This window comes from Telopea speciosissima, chromosome 1 (assembly GCF_018873765.1).
Source record: "Telopea speciosissima isolate NSW1024214 ecotype Mountain lineage chromosome 1, Tspe_v1, whole genome shotgun sequence".
Lineage (NCBI taxonomy): Eukaryota > Viridiplantae > Streptophyta > Magnoliopsida > Proteales > Proteaceae > Telopea > Telopea speciosissima.
The window spans coordinates 56077394-56102777 of record NC_057916.1 but is presented as its reverse complement, the minus strand read 5'-3'; the positions used below and the strand labels follow the sequence as shown (position 1 = coordinate 56102777).

The 25384-nt window shown below is 42.5% G+C and overlaps 2 protein-coding genes across 2 annotated transcripts; one reads left to right on the top strand and one right to left on the bottom strand.

Moving 5' to 3' along the window:
• Nucleotides 1-8605: 8605 nt before the first annotated feature.
• LOC122645100 (ABC transporter G family member 9) lies at nucleotides 8606-11396 on the top strand. The gene is made up of 4 exons (XM_043838449.1): nucleotides 8606-8778; nucleotides 8893-9688; nucleotides 10283-10599; nucleotides 10706-11396. The coding sequence occupies exons 1-4, from the start codon at nucleotides 8680-8682 to the stop codon at nucleotides 11357-11359; spliced, it is 1866 nt and encodes a 621-aa protein (XP_043694384.1). The 5' UTR covers nucleotides 8606-8679; the 3' UTR covers nucleotides 11360-11396.
• A 9373-nt stretch (nucleotides 11397-20769) lies between these two features.
• On the bottom strand, nucleotides 20770-21198 carry LOC122651431. Its single transcript, XM_043844813.1, has one exon. The coding sequence runs from the start codon at nucleotides 21196-21198 to the stop codon at nucleotides 20770-20772; it is 429 nt and encodes a 142-aa protein (XP_043700748.1).
• Between the last annotated feature and the right edge of the window lie 4186 nt (nucleotides 21199-25384).

Below are 25384 nucleotides of genomic sequence, written 5' to 3'. Positions count from 1 at the left end.
AGAGGGCTTATGAACAGAATAAATACATGATTTTGATCATGTAATAGCCAAGGGTTCACCCCAATTCATGGGGAATGGTCTCAACTTGGTTTCCATAGTTAGAAACCCTAGTTTAGGTTTCAAAATCCCAATGGATTCAAAGGGGGAGAAGGACAGCATTTCCACAGCCATGGGGAGGTCTTAATTACACAAGATCAATACCCAAATGATTGGAAGTATGAGGGGATTTTGGTTAAGGCATGTACCCATCGGGTTTGGGGTTAATATCACTCAGGGTTGGTGAATGCCATAGGGTTTGGGAATGGGAAGGACGCATAATAGCATACAAATCAAGGGGGTTGCATGGGGGAGGTCATAGTATACACCATAGGCCTTAAATCTTCAAAAAATAATTCGTAGAACCCAAACCCTAGGTTACAAGTGAGAGGAAATGGAAGGAATCACATTAAGCATGGAGGGGTTACCTTGCTTGAAGCTTGGGATCCAAAGGAGGTTGCCCTAGCTTACTTCCTTCCCTCCCTTTTCTTCTTCTCTTCTTCTTTCTCTTCTTTCCTTCTCTCCTTCTCTTCTCCTCACTCTCCCACGAATTTTGTTGGTAAGAAAGAAATGAGCTGAGGAAGGTCATGTGTTTTTATAACTTAAGTGGCCCTTAGGGCTCGTTTAACTGGAGGACTAAACCCCTAATTTTAATTAGCATTAAACCCTAAGGTTGGGTAATGTGGCCCACAACAAGCACATAATTGGTATGGTTGGAATGGGGAACAACCTGACATTACGATGTCATAAGGGTTTAGGACCCACCCCAAGGTTCAATGGGGTCCATAATATGAAAAATGGCTTTTTAACCCCTTCTGGTTGATCTTGCGGTTGATGCAGGTCTGATCAGCTGCATGATCGACCGAATTGTTCAAACAATAAATTTTAAAGATTTAAATGCTGCTGTCCTAGGCCATATGCAAGGTGTTACGTCAAGAAACCTTTGGTGGGTCCTCCAAGAGTGGGACCTGAATAGAATAGCAAACAAACAAGGGAGATAAGTGCCGGTGGGGTGCTGGCGAGGGACTCTTCGATGTCTAAGTTAGGTCTCTCTAGCAAATAGATGAAACAGTGGGAGCTTCAAGAGTTCGATCCCATTGCATGAGGTGTTACCTTCCCATTTATAGGGTTGATCCCTTTGGGCTGTTGTGACAGAGGTCCTACTGTGGCCAATGATGGAGCCCTCGTATCATGAGGAGGTTGAGTGTTTCTCTGCCTTAGATGTGGAGAGTCCCATATGGAGAATGCTTTATTGGGGAAGGCCTCCTACATGCATAGGGGCTTCTTTCAGTAGGCATCATTAAATGCTCATAAATGTGGTGGAGGTATGGAGAGTAGCTTCCTTCACTAGATCCCCACATTTGATGGTCAGTGATGTGCCAAGGCCCCCTATAGAGTGACCACACCTAGTGAGAGGTGATGTGTTAGCATGGATAGAGTTGCCTTTGATAGGCTAATTGACCTAATGGATGTGCCAGCTTCTTCTTGCTTCTTTGAGGGGACCTCTGGATTTCTCAGCTACGGATCTTGGGCGGGTATTTCTTTGCCCGATAACCTCAGCTGACAGGCCTTACCGATACCATGTGTTATGTTATCATTGGGTGGCTATTATATGGTATAACATAAAGCCCCCCACTCTAAGAGATTCTATTTTGGGTGTGTTGGAATAGGACATATTTTTTGCACACTTTCAGTGATCTCACGCCTTGCTTTTTTATAGTATGTAATGACTCCAGGTTCTTTTATGAACTTGTTAGAGATTTGGATGCCCTTCTGTCGAGCTTGCTTGAGTTGTACTCCCCCTTGTGATGCTTTCCAGTCCGGGGGTTGGTTTAGGTAGTTCATCTTGTAACTGCCTCATAACACGAAGCATAACTATTACGTCATTAAGGCGGGCATGATGGTTCTTATTCCTCATCTTTGCTCTTGTGATTACCCATGTGTTGAATCTTGGAGAAGCCTGGCACTTCATGTGGAGTAGCCGCCCTCCTCAATGAATCATCATTAATGCCTCTATTAGAAAGTGTTACTATTTGTGGAATTTGAGGCGTTGTACTTGGAGGCCTCCAATGGGGAATTATCACTTTTAAATGGGCAGCTATTCCTTCTGTAATCTTCTTAGGTGCAAGTCTTGTTCTTCTATCTGGGCCATCATATGCTTTTTCCATCTCAGCTATTCTTTCTCCTTTATAAGGGTTGCTCCTTTATTGCCGGGTTTTGTATCTTCATGTTTTCCTGTTTCTACGGATGCCATGGGGTCCTCTCCTGTTATCCTCTTTTTGGGTTGTGGCGCCCATTATTTTAACTTGGATTTTCTTGTTCTGGTGTTGCATTGGCTGAGGCAACTTCTTATGTGGGGGGTGGCGCTATGTTATAACTTCAAGTGCATCCGCCAATTCTTCCTCTAATGGTTGCACCTTTATGATTTTTCTCTTGGACTTTTTCTTTCAATGACCTTACAAACCCGGATTTTACCCTCCGATGGCGCCTAAAGCGATAGTAGTTTGGGTATGTGCAAGATTGTTTTCTCCCTCAGTTGCCTTGGGGAGCCACCTGTGGGTCAAGACTTGGGAGGGGGAAGAACACATGCCTTGGAATTTGCCTCTCGCTTCTTCCACTCCATTGGAGCTGATCTTTGGGCGCAAGATTGACTCAGGGAACCACTGATCCTACTGTATGGCCTTCAACCTCTTTGTAATGTTGTATGGCCTTCAACCTCTTTATAATGTTGTATGGCCTTCAACATCTTTGTAGTTATCACTACCGTTTGGCGTAATAAATGCTCCTTTCATTTTATGGCTTCTTTGTTGGTGATGCTTGTTTGCTTCTATTGCCATACTGCTTCCTAACTGAGGTTGGGACTATCTTCTGATTTCTTATATAACTTCTTCTTTTCCTTTGGGCTTATGCCAGTTGGTAGGAGTATTTTCTTTTTCCCTTCTGAAAGCTCAGTCTAGCATTGGTACTGTAGTTGCTTGAGTGTTTTGTTAGAGATAAGTCACTTTGCTTGTTACCTTCAATTTTGCTGCTTTTTAAACCTTGTGTTGTGAATTGTTAAGTGTTAGATTTTTCTAACTCTTTATCCCCCCAGTTCTAACCGAGTGGCAGGGTTTTTATAGGCAAGAAATGTTGTCTGGATGGTCCTTGGAATGCTTCCCTAAAATTTTATCATCTCTGCTAGTGGCAGTGATGCCTTGGGTTATCAATGCTCATCAGAGTGTTGATCTTCTTAAAAATCTACCCCTCCACTCTCGACTGAGCGACAGGGATGCCTTGGACTCCCAACGTTCGGTTGAGCATTGGCTTTCTTCAAAATCTTAGCCCCCATCCTCGATCGAGTAGTGGGGATGCCTTGGATTCCCAATGCTCGGTTGAGCATTGGCTTTCTTTAAACTATTACCCCCTCCACCCTCGACCGAGCGACGGGGATGCCTTGGATTCCCAATGCTCAGTTGAGCATTGGCTTTCTTCAAAAACTTACCCCTTCACTCTCGACCGGGAGACAAGGATGCCTTAGACTCCCAACATTCTATTGAGCAATGGCTTTCTTCAAAATCTTAGCCCCCCATCCTCGACCGAGTAGTGGGGATGCCTTGGATTCCCAAAGCTCAGTTGAGCATTGGCTTTCTTTAAAATCCTACCCCCCACTCTCGACCGAGCGACGGGGATGCCTTGGTTTTCCAAATCTTGGTGAGCTGTCTTTGAAATCTTACCCCCTCCACTCGCGACTGAGCGGCAGGGATGTCTTGGATTCCCAACGCTTGGTTGAGCTTGAACTGCCTTTAAAATCTTACTCCCTCCACTCTCGACCGTGTAGCGGTGATGCCTTGGACTCCCAATGCTCAGTTGAGCGTTGGCTTTCTTCATAGTCTTACCCCCTCCATTCTTGATCGAGTGGCAGCGATGCCTTGGACTCCCAATGCTCGTTTGAGTGTTGGCTGTCTTCAAAATCTTAACCCCCCCACTTCGTGCATCGCTTGGTGGGACATGCCTTTGGTGGATTGACGAATGGTCCGATGCCACGTTTGTTCCTTCACCGCACACAATCGTCGAAAATCCCCAGAATGGCAACTTACTTGTTCGCATTTTTTCAATGCTTGCTGCTATTTTTGAGGAGCATTAAATACCCCTTGGTGAGCATGGCTTTGGGTTTTGCTTAAACCCTTTCTTCTCCCTTTTTGTGCTCTTAGGCTTCTTTTTTTCATCAGCTTTCTGCAGGTATTTTTCTCTTTGATCAAGTGCTAATACTCTGGTTTCTGCTATTTTGCTCATCTTCTTCTTTCAAGTGCGCTTTCACCAGTAAGGCCGTTTCCTTTCTGGGTTTCTTTTGCACTTTCTTTTCGTTGTTTTTCTATCATTCTGCAACTTGTGCATATGGCATCTTTAGATAAGAGCAAGTCTTCTCTCCAGGGGAGTCCTGTTGCAGGGAATACTATCCCTTCATTACGGCAGGTGTGCCCATTGGGGAGAGTTCCAACTATTGGCTCCTTGCATGATGGTTTTACTCCCCGTCATGCTAGTAAAACTTCTACTTCATGTTCTATCGGTGCTGCCCCTGGGGGTGGCCCTCTTCACCCTATGGGGGCACGTGTAGAGACCCCAGTTTCCTAGGGATCTGGAAGATCTAATGCAAGTTTATCCCCTCCTTGGGATGCTAGAGGGTATGCTAGCACGATCACCGAGGCTGATTTGGATCATTTTAGGGAGAGGCTCTGAGTTCCCAATTCTATAGCTCTTAGACCTCCTAGGGAAAGGAAGTTTGCTTGTGACCCTACTGAGGGAGAAATTTGACTTTTCGAAGACTACTTTGCTGGTGGGTTTAGGTTACTTGTCCAACCATTCCTTGGTGAGGTTTGGGAGTACTACCATCTTTCTCTCTCTCTCAGCTTGTTCCAAATTCCTCGAGGATCATCCTCGCTTATATTGCCATGATGAATAGTCTTGGTTTGCCCCTTTCTCTCAGTCTCTTCTTGAACCTCTTTCATATTAATTCCCATTCTGGCTCCCGGGGCTGGTATATCATAAGTCATCGTTCTAAGGTGAAGCGTCTTATTGGTTCACCTTCTTCCAATAAAGGGTGGAAGTACTGATTCTTCTTCGCTTTGGGGGCTGGGGGAGTGCTGCCTGGTAATGTTTGGCTTAAGCCTGATATTTCAATACTGAACGTTAGGCCTCCATGGGGTATATCGGATCTCCCGGCCTTTGAGAAGTTGGATAAAATGGACCCTCCCTTTGTTGCTTCTCCTTTGACTAAAGAGGAATTTCTTGTTCAGCACGGTCTCACTTCTAGTGAGGCACTTTTTATCTTTTAGCGTGCTTTTTAAGTCTGAGTCTTATATTGGCCCTTTCTTCGCCATGTGGTGCCCATTGATAATCAATCACTTAGGGCCGCTATCAAGCAGCGCGCCTCTTGTCCTTCAAAGAAGGGTTCGGAGGAGGGGAGTCTGCAACCTCCCAAGGGTGGAGGGAAGAAACGCTTGAGAGCGGAGGCTTCCTTAGGGAAAATTGAGGCTCCTCCTGCTACTTTATCGATCGTCGAAAGTTTTAACGTTTCTGTCCCCAACAGTTTGGTTGATGCTCTTGGTCAAACAAATGATACGTTAGGCAACCTGGGAGTTGAGGTTGTAGGCCTTCTCCCTCAATTGGATTAGGATCAGCTGCCACTGGTGTCACGCTCCGATCCCTAGCCTGTACCATAGGTATGCGTGACTAGAGCGTACACCTACACTCATATCTGTTAAAGGTCAGGAGGTTTGAACCCCAATGGTAGTGGCAAGCTCATGATCTCGGGGGGATACTGATGTTGCCCGAGCATCGAGTATGCATCCCTCATTGTATGCTTTTTCATTCCTTCGAGCTTTTCATCGAGTTCTTGTAGCCGTCGTTCCACTTTTGTTTCTTGTGGTCGGCCGTTGCGCTTGTTAGCACGGGGTCTGTCATCTCCTCGGGTTTGGGAGTTGCGCTTATCCAAATTGCCGGTCATATGGTCATCTCGGCCATTATATTCTCTCGGCCATTATGTCTGGCTCGGCTGTCCTCCCGAGTGATAATTCTTTGAGGACTTCGCCATTGGTCTCTTCGTCATGTCGGACTTTGGCACGAGTGGCTGTGGTGTGACTCTTCCTGGCGCATGTGACTCCTTCGGGGGTCCTCCGGGTGGCCTCGACGACCTTTGTGCACACTGTTCTCGCCTAGTCGACCCGAGAACACCAATCTCCTTGGTACTGACACCACTGGGTCAAGGTCTGCTCGTATCTTAGACCCCGCTCGGCCATCCTCATCCCTCGAGTTCGAATTCTTGCTCAGCTAAGGAGGGGAAGTTCGGCAAAGTGGTCGAGTTGACGCCGCACGACTCAGCCCTCCCTTGGTTCGATTACCTATGACCCAAGGAGCGCCGACAATCTCGAGTGTAGCATCTCATTATTGTGAAGCACTTGCAATTGAAGGTCTATGAATCATTGATTATTGGCTGGAGCTTCAGAGTCTAGATTCTCTGGTATGGGAGGCGGCGACAGCAAGTTAAAACCAACTACCGTCGATTCACCTTGCGGTTATCCTTATGTTGTATTCAGCAGACTACGTCCATCACTACCGTCCCCGGGTAAGGCTTGTTTGGCAGCCGTGTCCGTGCCGCGTCGGTTCCCTCCTCCTCATGGAGGTCTTCTTGTCGCTCCTTGGTTTAAAGTTTTGGGTGGAGGCGAGTTTCTTAAACCTCCATCGGGCTGCGTTCCCTCTCCCCGAGAGGCGGTGCCATGCTAACCCATCTCGTATGCACCATTGTTTTTGCTCTTTCGATTGGTCGAAACGACTATACTTTGCAGACGGTGCCAAATCTATTGCGTGTGAAAACCTCCGTTGCCAGGTTTGCCCATGGATGAGCCTGCAAAATATCGAGTTAGCACAAGAGAGCCGGTGTAACTCCGGCCAAGGACTCTCCGATGCTTAAGTTAGGTCTCCAAAGCAACATCGATTCAACTTAGTGAAAAGTGAGCTGAGCTTTTGAGCTCCATACCTAAGTATTTATAGAATAAGAATACGGCGACGGAGAAGAGTCCTCGTATGGCAAGAGTCTTATTTTTGGTAGAAGTCTGTCAAGCGGCGTCATATTTGGATGTGAACTCTTTACTTAGTAAGAGTCCTTGTCTGAGTGTGATACGATTTCGTCTTTGGATGGTGATCTGATCCGGTTGAGTGGGTATATCCCACGAATGTCAGGGCGTCTGACAAGGCTCCGTGATCCGCATTACCCAAGCTTGGCTAGGGGCTTCTACTCAGTGGTCGGCCAAGTCGACGGTTCTAGCAACTTGGTTGGGCGGTTAGCCATGGAGATCTCGATAGCCGAACCGAGGACGCATGTCTTGGCTGGTGGGCCATAGATGGAGATATCGGCTTTGTCGTCCGACCAAGAGAGGCTCAACCATGTTGTCGATAATGAGGACTCAACCATACTTCCGACCATGGGGACTCGGCCACGTTTTCGGCCCTGGAGGGCTCGGCCATGTTATCGGCCACGGAGGACTTGGCCACATTGCCGACCTCATGGGGCTCGACCATGTTATCCACCATGGAGGACTCGGCCACGTTTGTCGGCTGTGGAGGACTCGACCATGTCATGGCTTTTGTATTTTACCCGGTCAAATCGGTTCGGCTCGGCCTCGGACAGGCCACACATCACCCGCTGATTGGCCGTCATTTTGGTAGCTCGTCACTCTCCAATTCCTAAAGCTCGATAGTGCTAGGTGGAGATGCCGACACGCGGTAGCTCAGTCATCCAACGGTCCAAGCTCATTGACTATGTTGAGCTTGGACCGTTGAATGTTCGAGCTACCATATGTCGGCATCTCCACCTAGCACTGCCGAGCTTTAGGGAATTGGAGAGGATAATTTTCCATGTAGTAGCTCCACCTCCCATTGGGAATTTGAGGGGTCCCCCATTCATCCAGAACACGTGATAATCTTCCAAATTCTTTCATATTTCCCCTTCTTGTTATTACATACAAAAGAAGATACGTCACCCATTAGGGACTAGTGAGAGCTCGTGGAGTGAATAAATGAGAGAAGTTACCGATAAATAGAAGTGATGAATAATATGAGGAATTTCAGCAAGAAGAGAGATTGTTTCTAGAGGGTGAAAGCGTGGGCGTTATTAGGCGATCAACTCAGCCATTAACCGAATAACAAAGTGGAGCTGTAGACGCGGTTGTGGCAAACAGCTCAGCACCGTAAAAAGAGCCCAGAATGGCTCAAGCTCAACTATCGCTGTTGAGTAATTAGTAAATTTCTCTTTTCAAACCGCCCATCTCATCAATCACACATTCATCTTTCTTTCGATATTGGCATCGCATGAAAGACGATGCCAACGAAATAACCCTCATCGCTTATTACTCCTCTATTTCCTTCTCTCCTCATTACACCTCTTTATCAATCCTTCCTCTCTCTTCCCTGAACCTAAATCCAGCAAGACAAATCAGGAGACCAACTGAAACAAGGAAGAACGAAGAAGATAAACAAGAAGCAGGGGAGAGAGTCTCCAGTCTTTACTCCCAAGAGATATTTGGGGGTTGAGAGAGAGAAGGGACATGCATCTCTTTTTTTTCTGTTTCAAAAAGTGAAAATAAATTTGAAGTATAGAAGGTAACCGAGATGGGGGATATGGAGGCTCAGAATGCTACCTTTCATCAGTCACAAGAACCAGAAGTTCCTGCAATCTTTAAGAAGGCCAACCGTATCATTACGCTTAAGGTCCATTCTATTTAATCTTCTTTGGCATTCCAGTTTAATTACTTTTTTTTTTTTTTTTAAAACTATTGATCATGGTCGTCACTAAACGGTATCGACATTGATTTTGTGTTGCAGTTTGAAGACGTGGTGTACAAGATCAAAACGCAAAAAGGAGGATTCCTGAGTACTAGAAGGTCCTCCAAAACCGAAGAGAGAGTGATCTTGAAAGGGGTAACAGGTGTGGTATCACCAGGGGAGATGTTAGCCATGTTAGGTCCTTCAGGCAGCGGTAAAACGACCCTTTTAACTGCATTGGGTGGCCGACTTGGTGGACACCTTGGAGGAACGATAACATACAATGGCCAGCCATTCTCCAACCCAATGAAGAGAAACACTGGTTTTGTTACTCAAGATGATGTTCTCTATCCCCACCTCACTGTCATTGAGACCCTTGTTTTCACTGCTCTTCTACGGCTTCCCAACAGTCTTACCAGAGAAGAAAAAATCATGCATGCGGAAGCGGTGATAACTCAACTCGGCTTGTCTCGGTGCAAGAATAGCATAATAGGAGGGCCATTGTTGAGAGGCGTTTCTGGGGGAGAACGTAAAAGGGTCAGCATTGGGCAAGAAATGCTGATCAACCCAAGCCTGCTATTTCTCGATGAGCCCACGTCAGGGCTTGACTCAACGACGGCCCAGCGAATTGTGTCGACATTGTGGGAGCTTGCGGAAGGTGGAAGGACAGTGGTGATGACCATACACCAGCCTTCAAGCAGGCTGTATTACATGTTTCATAAGGTTTTGCTGTTGTCAGAGGGTAACTCTTTGTATTTCGGAAAAGGGGCCGGAGCCATGGATTACTTCTCCACCATTGGTTATGCCCCGTCTGTCGCCATGAACCCTTCAGACTTCCTTCTCGATCTTGCAAACGGTATGTATAGGAATCAGCCTCATTTAATATCATATATATGTAAGGGTATTGATATAATATCTCTTCATATGTTTTAATATAATTTTACTTGTATTAAAGCTGAGGTTATGAGGGGCAATCTAATAATTAATCCATATGACCTAAACCTTAGTTTTTCTATAAATACTAGTTGGAGGTAGCAGCCTGAGTATTCCAAACCTGATACAGGGTGTAATGCTTTAAGCAACCTTGTGCTTAAACCTAAACCCTATATATATATTTTATAGTGGTTCCTTGATTTTATTATTCTTTTGGGAGCAAGTTTTTGAGAATTCGAATTTTAGAAGTTGACACTAATAGGACACATATGCTCACTGATAGTGAAACTAACAAGAGTCACTCAAAAGAATCAAAATTTTGCCCAACACCGTTATAGTAACGGGAGAACTAATACCAGACAAACGGGACGTAAGATTCATTGAGGAAATGATAGTAGAGCATATCCTAAATCAAAATAGCATGTAGGACAAGGAAACTAGGAGACAAGAATTCACATGATAATTTGATGTTTGCTTTTGATAACTGTAAGAGGAATTAATCCTAATACTTCATTAGGTGTTTATTCGGATGATAGAGAGGAGGACAGAGTAGCTGTGAAGCAGGCTTTAATCTCTGCTTACAAGAGCAACCTTTCTGACAAATTGAAGGAAGAATTAAATGAAATGAGCAATCAGCTCTCAGATGGCACTGGCCATAAGCAATTTGATCGATGGTGCACAACTTGGGGACAGCAGTTTTCAGTGTTGCTTCAGAGGGGACTAAAAGAGAGGAAGCATGAGTCCTTTTCAGGCATCAAAATCAGTCAGGTTTTGGTTGTTGCTATCCTTTCAGGGCTGCTATGGTGGCAATCCAATGCTCACTTACAAGATCAGGTAAGGAATAAACAATCTCCCTAGGGTTCAGGCTTGACAATTAAAGCTTCCTTGAGTAACACCTTCTGTTATAACCTTCCATCCTTCTTTGATTTTGAGCGTGCAGATTGGACTACTTTTCTTTTACTCTGGGTTTTGGGGCTTCTTCCCTCTCTTCCAGGCTATATTCACCTTCCCTCAAGAGCGCATGATGCTCACAAAGGAGAGATCTTCGGGGATGTATAGACTTTCTTCCTACTTTATGGCCAGGACCGTAGGCGACCTTCCCATGGAGCTTGTTCTCCCAACCATTTTTGTCATCATAACCTATTGGATGGCAGGATTTAAGTCCACAGCAGGAAACTTCATAGAGACCTTGTTGGTTTTATTACTAAGCGTAATGGTGACTCAAGGCATGGGACTTGCTATTGGTGCATTAGTAATGAACCTTAAATCTGCGACGACCCTTGGATCTGTCTTAGTGCTCACGTTTCTTCTTGCTAGTGGGTACTATGTGCAACACGTCCCTGCCTTCATAGCATGGATTAAATACATCTCTGTTAGCCATTACACCTACAAGCTATTATTGGAATCACAATTTAAGTCCAGTGACACGTACCGGTGCGGTACCAACACTACCTGCTTGGTTGGTGAGTTTCCAGCCGTAAAGATTGTAGGGCTTGATCAGACGGCTGTCTCTATTGTTGCCTTATTCTTGATGCTTATAGGTTATAGGCTCATTGCATATGTTGCTCTCATGAGGATTGGAGTGCCTCGTTAGAGATAGTAAACCCCATACTATATTAATTCAAACATTGGTAGGTTATTGACATCAGAGTTCTTTATATCCATTTGTACTTGTATTTGTTTTTTAGAGTAGACAAGAAATTGGAAAAAAGAATAAGAGATACATTTAAAATTTCTGGTTATTCATCTTATGTTTCTTAGTTTTGGACTTAATTACATAACCTCGATCAGCTCTAATTAAAGTTTTAGGGAACTTATAGCTAGATTCAATTCTAGTTCTCAATTTGCAAATTTTTACCAATTATTAGAATTGAAATATGGCTTCAATTCATAGAATTTGAGATTTGCTTTTTCAAACATTATTTGCATCTCTAATTCTTCACCTTTCCTTTGGTAGATGACAACCCCCTTCCATTGTAACGCCCCAGTACCAGTATAAGGGAAAGAGCAGCCCTCACGGGCAGAGATTGTAAGATCTTATCGACACACAATATGAATACTATTGATACAACATTTCAACTTTCCATTATGACTATAACCTTGAACATCAGGGTCCAATATAAGCGGAAGCATAAATTACAAATTACAGCAATTACAATATATATATATATATATATATATATATATATATATATATATGTCATCCATTCCCATACAAAATAATGTTCTTTACAAGTATAAACAACACTTGTATAAAATCACAAAATAATCAACAACACGGCTCCCCCCTCATCCAATGTGGTCGCCACCTTCCAATTCTGAAGGTTCCATAAAATATAATTTCCACGAGGAATGAGCTACAACAGCCCAATAAGTAGGAAATACTTTAAACTAGTGTACGATTGTAAATCAATGCTCATATCATTTTACTTATTGTAACAGTTCATCAATTTCATCATCATTTTCAATATTTCATTATTACCATAATTCTATTTCATGTTTCCTCATACTTAATGTTTTCTATTTCCGAAGTTTCCATCATACAAGCGTCCCCATGAATCATCCCACACCCACTCTCATGGTGGTTGGATCTCACACTATCATATTGTAATGCATCATCAAGCCATCACCATACTCACAGTGAGATGGTCACAAATTATAATCCTAACACATCTGCCTCTACAACCACGATGTCTACCATCACCATATCTGTACTCTCCACCCTATCCTTACCCCCGCTAGGTGAGGTACATGTCTATGGTTCATCTATCGTCTCATGCATCCCCCCATCCACATGAGGTATCCATCATCCCACTCTACGAAGTGGGGTATCTCTAATTCTTACCTCTTACTCCATTCCCCCCCCTTGATTGAGGAAATCCACTATTTCATCATTCAGAGTTTCACATACACAAACATTCATCAATAAAACACAATATGAACCTTTTCTACGCTTCCCCTAGTGAATTTATTTAAAATATCTTTTTCCTCACTATTATTTCTCGTTAATCTTTTATCTTTCCATTTTTTAATAATTGTGTCCATACCCAATTCCAGAAAGATCCAATTCCTAATAGTAATCATACTTAATCCTACTATTATTTGTTCCATCACATTACATACATAGTACCTTCTCGTTTCACATTCGGCATCGGTCAACATTCAAGTCATGTGCTCAAAACATATACTTAAATGCATGAAATGCAACACTACACATGGCAGTCATTTATGGTGCTCACACAAGCACATTCAGCACAATTCGCAAGAAGACATTTCACGCCATTTTTGTTCACAGTTGAACTCATACACTATATGTATTGATACACCATATTTTGTCTATCCAATATCTGCTTGACACGTGGCTTGACTTGGGTTACAAGAAATCGGCCCCCGGTCAGAAACATGGAGGGCCACACACGAGACAGTTATACAGGCCTAGACACACCAACAAAGATAGTTGTGAACTTCCAAGTGGGTATACGCTTATAACCGTAATTCATGTGCAAAAACAGGGAAGATCCCAAGATTTGAGGGGAGAATCTTGGTTCTTGCGAGGGTTTCCTAATCCGAGCATGCAGGGACCACCTTACCAGAAAGAAAAAGTCCTCTAGCGGATCGGAGAGATGTAATAGGAACAGGATTGGACATGAACTTGTATAAATAGGAGTCCTGTTACCCATGTACATCATTCTCATTCTTCAATCAATAGAGAAATCAAGAAACGTGAAAGAGCTATCTTCGTTTTCCATATTCTTTCCTAGCCCAGGGTTAGCTTGAAAGTTGCCTGAGGATCTTCCTCTGGCAACATTCTTTGTGCAATATTTTGGCGCAGTCTGTGGGAAGCGAAGAACAGAAACCTGCGAAGATCCCACCATGACTAATACTAGAAACCAATCAAAGATTACAAGGGCTGCCGCCGCCGCTGCAGCAGCCGTTGCTCCAACCGTCGCTCAAAGAGGAGCTTTGGGTGGACCTACGGGCTCTCGTCGGGAGGCAGAGGACCCGGTCCTTGAAGTGAATGGATCACAGCAGGAAGAATCTCATCCAAGACTACCCGGAGACCCACCACGGTACGTGACAGTGGAGCAGTTCGACGCGCTGCATGCTCGATGGCAGGACAAGATGGATCAGATGGTGGAGTTGCAACGTGATTTCTTACAAGGGATCCTGATACCCCCACATCCGCCACAGGACCGACGAAAGAACTCCTTCCCTGGAGCATAGCGAGAACCACAACAACGTGAATAACGCCTGACGGAAGGACCAAGAAGTACCAGGGAACGGCAAGCGCCAGGGCTCCCAAATGACTAAAGTCGAACAAGCTCTGAACGACAAGGTATTGGAGCTCCAGGATCAAATCCAGGAGGTCATGAGAGGAAAGAACTTAGCCCAAAATCATGACTTCCACTTCACTACTGATCTGGCGTTTACAGACGAGATCCGGTTGGAACCTCTGTCGAAGGGATTCAAGATGCCAGCCATAGAGCAGTACGCGGGCACGATGGATCCAGAAGACCACCTGGAAACTTTTAAGTCCTTGATGTTCTTTCAAGGCACCTCGGATGCTATAATGTGTAGAGTGTTCCCCTCTCCTTGAAAGGGACGACGAGACAATGGTTCTCGCGCCTTCAGCCACGCTCTCTGACCAACTTTGTGGACCTGGGACGGGCCTTTCTGGGCCTCTTCGTGAGCAGCAGGGTCCATAAAAAGACAGCCATCAATCTTCTGACTATAAAATAGCTCCCCGATGAGCCGATCGGGGACTTTCTCACAAGGTTCAACAAGGAGGCCCTGGAAGTGCGAAATCTAGATCAAATTGTAAAGTTTTCGACTTTGCGCAACGGCATCCGGGATGTCGAGTTAAAGAAATTCCTAATCATGGATGAACCAGGAGATATGCATGAACTTTTCTCATGCTACGAGAAATATATAAATCTGGCTGAAGTTCTGGCGGCTGAGGAAGAAAAAGAAGGTAAACCCGAGAAGAAGGGTCAGGAAAAGAAAAACATCCAGGTCAGGGAGAGCGGTTCAAAGCGCGACAGGGAAGAGAAATAGGGAAAGAGGAAGAGAGATGACAAGAAGGCATGGGTTGCCAAGAGCGACGTGGGCCAAGAACCAGTTTACATGTCTCTCACACACAACCGAGCATATATCTTGAATGAGATAAATGACCAGGTGACCCTGTGTTGGCTTTCTAGGATGGTAAAACCCACACACGAGCACAATAAGAACAAATATTGCTGATTTCACCAAGACCATGTGTTAGTGGTGGCGGAAGCGATGAGATTCTCATGTAATCACAAAATTTTATGAGCATGCAAGGATCTTAATAAACACATTAATGTACTAACCTCAAGGGGAGAGCAAGGTCACCTAGAACACTCAAATGGTGTGTTCCTCCAAAGGAATGCAACACTTGAAGAAGATCTCCTAAGCTTGCTTCACCTCCAATGGCCAATAGTGTTTGAGGAAGAAGAAGACTCTCGTTTTCTCTCTCTAAGCTCTCTCACAATTTTGTGCAAATTGTTCTAATGATTTTTTCTCTATCATCATCAATCATCTTTGGCCTTAGGTCTCTTTATATATATAGAGACCTAATTGAGCAGGTGGCAAACCTATAGTCCAGATCTAACCAAGTGGTGTGATCCTAAAGGGTAGCCCATAAGATTATCCTAAATTGCACATAAAGATAAAACTTATCCAAAATCGTGGTAAAGGACGATCCTACCAGGGCATAACCTGAAAAACCCCTTGCGGTAGGTAATTTATTATATTTTCTCCCCAAACTACTAACACCTATAATGGGCCATTGTAACCATGGAATAAATGTCACCGCCACAATTTTGGTCCATTATAATTTATCACGAGAGTATGGAGGACTTTGATTGGCCATAAAACTCTTTGAAAACTCTTTTCCAAAATACATTTAATTTAATATTAATAAAATAAAATACTCTTTGCAAACACGTTACAAAATACCAAGGCCTTGAATTTGGCACAATCAAATCCATTCACTCTCTTTTTGGTGTTCTCCCTTTACGGGCAGTGAAAAATTTATTGAGCATCACATCCATAACTATTTACATTGTGCATACCGAGCGGCCGATATTTAGTCAGTCCTTTCGATAGACATCAACTATTGACACACCACAAATGTACATAACATAAAAAAAATGGTAAGTGTCTCTCAAGTACAGAGAAAATAACTACCGGAGATTCCCATTGCAACTCCAACTTGACGGTGAATAATTCGGGAATCCCCGTGGATCATGTTCAATACGAAATGTGCCTATATTTATATTTTGGTCAAATCACTATTGTACGAATGTAAAATATAGCAACCATAGAACAGATTGCCCAAATCTATCCGTAGTTGTGAGCAAAACGGTTTGAATTGGGCAGATGCAATATACAATTATGACGAGCACATAATTAAATAAAACTAAATTAATTAATTTAATCAAATTAAATTGGGTTTGATGGACACATAAACGTTACATCCAACAATCTCCCACTTGTACATTAAACCCAATGTCCAACAGATTTTATCCCCATGTTTTCAACATGTCTATTAAATACTACTAGAGTAAGTCCCTTGGTTAAGGGGTCGGACAAATTATCTATAGAATCAAGTTTGGCAATCAATACGTCCCCTCTTTGTAATATCTCTCGAATGAGATGATACTTGCGCTCCACGTGCTTGTTCTTTTGATTGGCTCTTGGTTCCTTAGCTTGAGTGTAGACACTGATTTTTGTCATCCCCTAATTGACGATGATGACAATGGGACATGGACGATGGACGACGCACTCTCCCTCTTTCTAGACCCAAGATACCTGACCCATAAGACCAAGAACCATGCTGAGCACAAAATGACCCATTTTAGGCCCAAAAACAAGGAAAAATGGCACTGTGCCCCCACGGCGCCATGGACTCCTTCCCACGGCACCGTGGGGATGTGTACCGGATTTTCAGGGCTCCATGAGGGGGTGTGACATCAGCTTGCTGACGTCACCCATGACGCCATGGAAAAGTCTCCCACGGCGCCGTGGAGGGCTTATCTGGCCAGGAGAGAGAGGGGGTCCCTCCCTATAAATAGGAGGGTCCTCTCCCACATTTTAAAAGGAATTTTTGGATGGAGAGACCCTCCCCAAGTAATTCCCACCCTCTTTTCTCCCTTTTCACCCTCATTTATCCTCCTTCTCTCATAAGAGTGTGAGTGATTGAAGTTTTCTTGGTTGCAGATAGATCCTTCGATTATCCCTCTGAGTATAGAGCGCTTTTGCTCCTAGGCATTGTTATCCTGTCAGTGTGCGGCTAACAATCAAAACCCTTTTATTACAGATATTATTCTGTCTGTTTACTCCTCTCCAAATCACTTGAAAGAGCTGTTACTCTGCCTAGAAAGGAATCGACGTCAGTCCATTCGTCTATCTCCCCTGAGCCAGGGGAATGCAACCATACAGGTATAATAACTGCATTCTTGTTGATACGATGTAGTCCTTTCGTATTCCATCATTTTAGTCCATATTTTTCATATATGTAATGTAGTTTATTATGTTTTTAGTTCGATTCATAGAATCTGAATGTAGTTCATAATATCCCCCATCCCCGTGATAAAAGAGAGAGAACATTCGTCCTTATGTAGCATCTAATACAGAGAGACCGGCTTCGGCCGGGCGAGGTGGGTGCCTAACACCTTCCCACACTCGTAACCTGACCCCTTACCCAAACCTTTGGTCAGATCATATGGAGTCAAGTAACCCGATCCCGTTCACAACTGATAGGGCTACACTTAATGGGTCCTAGGCCCTAACCCCAGGTGGCGACTTCACATTATATTAGCATAGTTTAATGCATGATCCCAATCCCCTATTTATCAATATTATACATTGACAATATTATTCATATCCATATACATATATATATATATATATATATATATATATATATATCAAACCCATGTCACCATATATAAGGGCTGAGGAACCCTCGTCCCGAGGACCACGGTACTTACATTGAGTAATGGCTCCTTTGTTATCACATAACAAAGTCATGGGGTCTTTAACGAGGTCAGGTACTACCTCCATGTCGGCGAGAAATTTTCTCAGCCATACCCCTTCCTTAGCTGCTTCACAAGCTGCTAAGTATTCAGCCTCAGTTGTGGAATCCGCCGTTGACTTCTGCTTTGCACTCTTCCATATGATAGCCCCTCCTCCTAGCATAAATACCATGCCAGATGTTGATTTTTGGTCTTCTTTATCTGATTGGAAATCTGAGTCTGTGTACCCTACTACTAATAAGTTAACTGCACCATAAACAAGAAAATAATCCTTTGTTCTTCTCAAGTACTTCATGATGCACTTAACAGCTGTCCAATGTTCCTGTCCAGGGTTTGATTGGAATCGACTAACCATACCAACTGCATGACAAATATCTGGTCTGGTACACAGTATTGCATACATGAGGCTTCCAATGGCCAAAGCATATGGAACACCTTTCATAGTTTCTATGTCCGCAAGGGTCTGTGGACATTGTGACTTAGGAAGTGCTATGCCATGTCTAAAGGGAATGTTTCCTCTTTTAGAATCTTTCATTCTAAACTTCTCCAGAACTTTGTCTATATAATTAGCTTGGGAAAGACCTAAAATTTTGCGTTTCCTATCTCTGACTATCTTGAGGCCTAGTATATACATGGCATCACCCAGGTCTTTCATCGAGAAGTTGGTGGAAAGACATTTCTTAACAGAAGTGAGCATTCCAACATCATTCCCAATGAGAAGTATGCCATCTACATACAGGACAAGGAAACAGACCGAACTCCCACTGAATTTCTTATAGACACATGGCTCATCAACGTTCTGATCAAAACCAAACTCTTTGATCGTTTGATCAAACCTGATGTTCCAGCTTCTAGATGCTTGTTTAAGTCCATAGATTGACTTTAACAATTTGCACACTTTGTTCTCTTCCCCATGGGAAATGAACCCCTCTAGCTGAGACATGTAAATGTCCTCATCAAGACGTCCATTCAGGAAGCCTGTCTGGACATCCATCTTCCAGATCTCATAATTGAAGTGTGCCACTATGCCAAGTAAAATCTGAATGGATTTTAACATTGCGACTGGCGAGGAGGTCTCCTCATAGTCTATGCATTCTCTTTGGGTATAGCCCTTGGCTACTAGCCTTGTCTTATATCTCTCCATGCTTTCATCAGTGCCTTTCTTCTTCTTGTAGATCCATTTGCATCCTATAGGCGTAATGCCTTCAGGTGGATCCACTAGAGTCCAAACGCCATTGGAGTACATGGAGTCCATTTCGGCTTTCATAGCATCTAACTATCTAGTTGCATCCACATCTCCTATAGCCTAGCGACCATGTAGAACTCTTCTACTTTGTTTGATTCCTTGCCAAAGAAAACCAAACGGTCAGGAGCCCTGATTGGTCTCCCATTGCGCCTAGGCTCTATAGGATTCATCATCGGTGGTGAAGTTTTAGTGGGTGGTGGTGTAGGGACCATTTCAGTATCCATGTTGTCCAACTATTGAATTACAACTGGCTCAGTTCTGGCTGTAATTTGGTCATCCTTGAGAAACATGGCGTGTTTACTTATAAACACCTTTTTCTCTGTTGGGTTATAGAAATAGTAACCCACAGTACCTTTGGGGTAGCCTAGGAAATGGCATCTATCAGTCCTAGGTTCAAGCTTGTCTGCATGCTGTCATTTCACATGGGAAACACAACCCCATACCTTAAAGTGTCATAGACTAGGCTTGCGCCTTGTCCACAACTCATATAGTGTCTTGGGCACAGACTTGCTTAGAACCCTGTTTAGAATGTATATAGCCATTTTCAATGCATATTCCCAAAATGACAAGTGCAGCTAAGAATAGGTGAGCATGGATCGAACCATGTCTAATAGAATTCTGTTTCTACTCTCTGACACACTGTTTTGTTATGGTATGCCTGGTGCCGTCAGCTGTGATAAGATCCCCTTATCTTGTAAGTGGTCCAAGAATTCGTCGGATAAGTATTCACCTCCTCGATCGGATCTGAGGCATTTAATACGCCTATCTAATTGGTTCTCAACCTCGGCTTGGAACTCTTTGAACTTTTCAAAGGTTTCCGATTTGCGATGCATTAGGTAAACATAGCCATAACATGAATAGTCATCGATGAAAGTAACAAAGTACTGATATCCCTGCCTAGCAGTGATATTCAGTGGTCCATAAACGTCTGAGTGAATTAAATCTAACATTCCGTTGGCTCTTCCTCCTTTCTTAGGAAATGGTAACTTGACCATTTTACCTTGTAGACATGATTCACAGGTTGGAAATGGCAGAACCTCTAGACTTTCAAGGGATCCATCCTTTACTAACCTGTTTATCTTGTCTATCCCTATGTGGCCTAATCTAAGATGCCATAAATATATTTGATTAGCTAGAGAGTACTTTCTTTTCATTACATTAACATTCATGTTAGAAGCACCGGATTCATTCAAGAGAGAATTGAGAAAGTAAAGGCCATTCAATTTAAAATCAGAGGCAATAAACTTGCCCTGAAGAGTAATGATCATATCATTATCAAATGAAACCTTATAACCATCATCAAAAAGTCTTGAAACCGAAATCAAATTCCTACTAAATTCAGGTACGTAATAACAATTATTAAGTTTTAAATAACCAGCATTGCTAAAATAAATGAAAAAAGTTCCTACAGCTACTACTTCAGCTTCATCTCCAGTTCCAACTTTGAGGGTGATCTCATTCCTTCTTGTCCTTCTGCTTTCCTGAAACCCCTGCAACTTATTGCAAATGTGTGCGGTGGACCCAGAGTCCATACACCACATGTTAGTTGGTCCAACCAACAAAAGATTCAAAAATACCTGTCTCTAGCTTGTCCTTCTTCAAGGAAGCTAGGTACTCTTGGTAGTTTCTCTTCCAGTGTCCAGTCTTGCCACAATGGAAACACTTTCCTTTGTTAGCTTTGGCCTTTTTCTTCCATACTCATCCCCCTTTCACACTGGTTGACTTGCCTTTCTTGCTTTTCTTTGTCCTCTTCTTTTTCTGATTCTTTGAACCCTGAGAACTCTTCTCAGTAACTAGAGAAACAACCTTATTTTTCTTAAGCATACTTTCTGCTTCTATAAGCATGTTAGTAAGCTCAGAGATATTGTTAATCACTACTTTATTCATGTGGAAGTTCATGATAAAGTAGCTATAGGCATCAGGAAGTGAGGCAAAGATAATCTCTATCTTGAAGTCCAACTCAAATAGAGTACCCTTATTCTCCAATCCAGAGAAGAGCTTGGTAAGCTTCATCATATGATCCTGGATTATGGTACTGTCATGCATCTTTGTAGAGAATAGCGCTGAGGAGATTTGTTGGCGTGTAAGATGATCTTGCATGCCAAAAGTCTGCTTTAAGTGTTCCATCACATCCTTGGCCGATTCTAGGTCATCACATGAGCTCTGGAGGTTCTTATCAATGGAGCTAAGAATATAGGCGGTGGCCAGAGCGTCCTTCTCTTTGAATGTCTCCCAAGCCACATAGTTGTCACCTTCAGTGGTGTGGGGTAAGGGAGGGCCATCAGTAGAAATGACATGGTGGATCTTCTCTGCTTTCAGAACGAGTATAAGATTTTGGTTCCACTCGGGCTAATTAGTCCCGGTCAGTCTATTGTCATTAAGTAGGGAATTGAGGACGGTGTTGTTGGTCATATTGATGGCAGTTAGGGTCAACAAATAACGTACAAGCAATTAATTAGCAACCATACCATCGAAATAATTAAGGAAACATGCATCACATTCCAATGGTAACTCACAAAATCAACATCCCTCAGTCAAAAATGTGAATTGGAGTCTTCTAAGCCTTTAATATGCATAGCTTAGCCTTTCAGAGTTCACTATGTATATACTTTGCTGTCAATATCCTAATATAAGGGTTGACCTCCAATATACTTTGGCCACCTGAGTGACAGCTTAGCCTTTCAGAGTTCACTGCACACTCAAGTCAAGTAGGTACCTATCTCCTTAAAACAATTCATGGCTCTTAGGTAATGCTGACACTCAGGCTATACCTATTTACTATGATTGTTTCTATCACGCCGGAGATGGGAGGATGCTACTTATCCACTAATCACTAGGGTTAGCCTTTCGGAGTTCCCAAAGTGGTCTATGGATAGTCCATTCTCTCATCAAGATAGGAGGCCACGGGATTCTAACCGTTAAAGATTTTTGCACTATTACTTACTTTACTTAGTCGAGGGCAATAAGGTAATTTTAACATTACTACGCATTAACCATGTTACTCCTAACCATCATACATCACATGCATCTAGTAACACGCACAAGCAAATATTACCCTATATACTAGCATGTAGCAAACCATATAAAGCAAATAAAATAAGCAATAATATGGTATGGTCATGGGATTCTCGAAGGTCTTCAACTCCTTGAAACTTGAGAAGCTCCCACTCGAAACTTTGTCTTCCTTGAAATCATGTTCCTCTTCTTTCATGTCAAAGATCATCTCATGTCTTCAAGCGGTTACATCCATTGGTCTTTAAAATTAAATCACATCTCATGAGTTTAAAAATAAAGATTAAAATTTTACAACCATCTAGAAAACCTTGGGAAACCAACCTCCAATTATAGGACTGCCCAAGGGGAATACAACCACTTAGAATAGGGTAAGAATAGAGGGGGGAAACTAAGAAGTGACATAAATATAAAACAACCATCACATACTTAATCCCATGACCATCCATGCTACAAAACAAATGGTTAGATCAATTGCTCAAAATCAAAGTGCTAGTACCACATGAATCTTATAATCCCACTGTTAACTCTTTAAAAATGATTCAAGTATCAACTTAAATACCCAACACTTGGATATGCTATCTATACATGATAGGTAGGCATGTACTCAAGAAAGCATTGCATTCTCTATATTATCTCATAATAAAATGCAATGAGGGCAAAATTATAATTTCACATAATTTTAAGAACTATTATGAAATTTCTTTAATTAAATGATGTTAGAATGAAAATGCATTTCGGTTCTCATAAAACTCGATGTCCAATCAATTCTCAATTAATCACACCAAGTGGAACCTTAAATTAAAAAAAAATAAAATTTGCATCTATTTCATTCAAAACATTTTTTTTTTATTTACAATTCGGGTCCGCCCAAGTGGTCCGATCCACATGGACAGGCCCATGGGCCAAACCCATTTGGGTCGGCCCTTGGTTCGGCCCAAGGCCGAACCGTGTGGGTCCCATAGGTCAATTTGTAATTAAATAGAATCCTATTTTAATTTGGACTTTCCTAATCAAGTTAGGGTTCCTATTTAAAATCAATTTTCATTCATGAGAGAAAATAGTTAGAGTTTGATTCCAAATAGAAAATCAGAATCCCACTCCTTTTAAATTCTCATTATATTGTGAGCAACTTAATTAGATTTAGATTCCTATCCAAAATAGGAAATTAATTCAAATACAAGTTTCCTAATCTAATTAGACAATTTTTCTCACAAATCCAACTTTCCTAATCTAATTATGAAACTTTGCTAAAAGTTGTATTGTGTTCAAAACACAATTAGGGCATCTTCAAGCAATCTCCATTAAAATAGCTTCAACTAGAACTCCATTAATGGAGCTTACAAGATGGAATTTGACAAGAAGAAGATGAACTTTTTAAATCTACATCACATGCACACATAATAAATTTAAAAAATCATCATCTTCCCCAACCCCTATGGACCTTTTTTTTTTTTTGAGATGTAAGGGCCGCTGCCCACGCAGTGCATGGCAGCAGGCCGCTGCCTATAGCCATGTGGCATCCAGGGTTGTGCCTGCGCATGACCACCCGCCCCACACCTACTGACAAGCTGGCCAACAGGCGCGGTTGGCAGGCCATGCCTGCTTATCGCGACTGCTGGCCGGCGGTTCCGGCTGGTGTGGCCTTTTCTCCTTCGTTTCATATATTGTCAACTTCAAATTTTGTGTACAATACTCAAAATTCAAAAAACTCAAAATACAATAATGGAGGAAGAAGAAGAAGAAGAATATTACAAGTTGATTTTGACATGTGTTTAATGAAGAACCTACGCTCTGATGTCAATTGTTAGTGGTGGCGGAAGCGATGGGATTCTCATATAATCATAAAATTTTATGAGCATGCAAGGATCTCAATAAACACATTAATGTACTAACCCCAAGGGGAGAGCAAAGTCACCTAGAACACTCAAATGGTGTGTTCCTCCAAAGGAATGCAACACTTAAAGAAGATCTCCCAAGCTTGCTTCACCTCCAATGGCCATTAGTGCTTGAGGAAGAAGAAGACTCTCTTTTTCTCTCTCTAAGCTCTCTCACAATTTTGTGTAAATTGTTCTAATGATTTTTTCTCTATCATCATCAATCATCTTTGGCCTTAGGTCTCTTTATTTATAGAGAGACCTAATTGAGGAGGTAGCAAACCTACGGTCCAGATCTAACCAAGTGGTGTGATCCTAAAGGGTAGCTCATAAGATTATCCTAAATTGCACATAAGAACAAAACTTATCTTTAATCATAGTAAAGGACGATCCTATCAGGGCGTAACTTGAAAAACCCCTTGCGGTAGGTAATTTTATTACATTTTCTCCCCACATTATTAACACCTATAATGGGCCATTGCAACCATGGAATAAATGTCACCGCCACAATTCCGGTCCATTATAATTTATCACGAGAGTATGAAGGACTTTGATTGGTCATAAAACTCTTTGAAAACTCTTTTCCAAAATACATTTAATTTAATATTAATAAAATAAAATACTCTTTGAAAACACTTTACAAAATACCAAGGCCTTGGATTTGGCACAATCAAATCCATTCACTCTCTTTTTGGTGTTCTCCCTTTATGGGCAGTGAAAACTTTATTGAGCATCACATCCATAACTATTTACATTATGCACACCGAGCAGCTGATATTTAGTCAGTCCTTTCGGTAGACATCAACCATTGACACATCACAAATGTACAGAACATAAATAAAATGAAAAGTCTCTCAAGTACAGAGAAAGTAACTACCGGAGATTCCTGTTGCAACTACAACTTGATGGTGAATAATTCGGGAATCCCCGTGGATCATGTTCAACACGAAATGTGTCTATATTTACATTTTGGTCTAATCACTATTGTATGAATGTAAAATATAGCAACCGTAGAACAGATTGCCAAAATCTATCCGTAGTTGTGAACAAAACGGTTTGAATTGGGCAGATGCAATATACAATTATAACGAGCACATAATTAAATAAAACTAAATTAATTAATTTAATCAAATTAAATTGGGTTTGATGGATACATAAACGTTACATCCAACATCATGGCCACGACACCGAGGACTGTAGGCAATTAAAGGACGAGATAGAAGCCCTCATCCAGAGGGGCCGTCTAAGCTTATTTGTTAAGAAAGATGGCAATGAGAGGAGATAAGACTATCGTGCCCGGGAGTCCGAGGTGAAGTCAGATCATCTACTCGGTTGGACAGGGATGATCGAGCAAGAGGGAAGCAACATCCCGAGAATGCCCCCATGAGGGAAATAGCCATGATATATGGGGGCCCAGGGCTAGG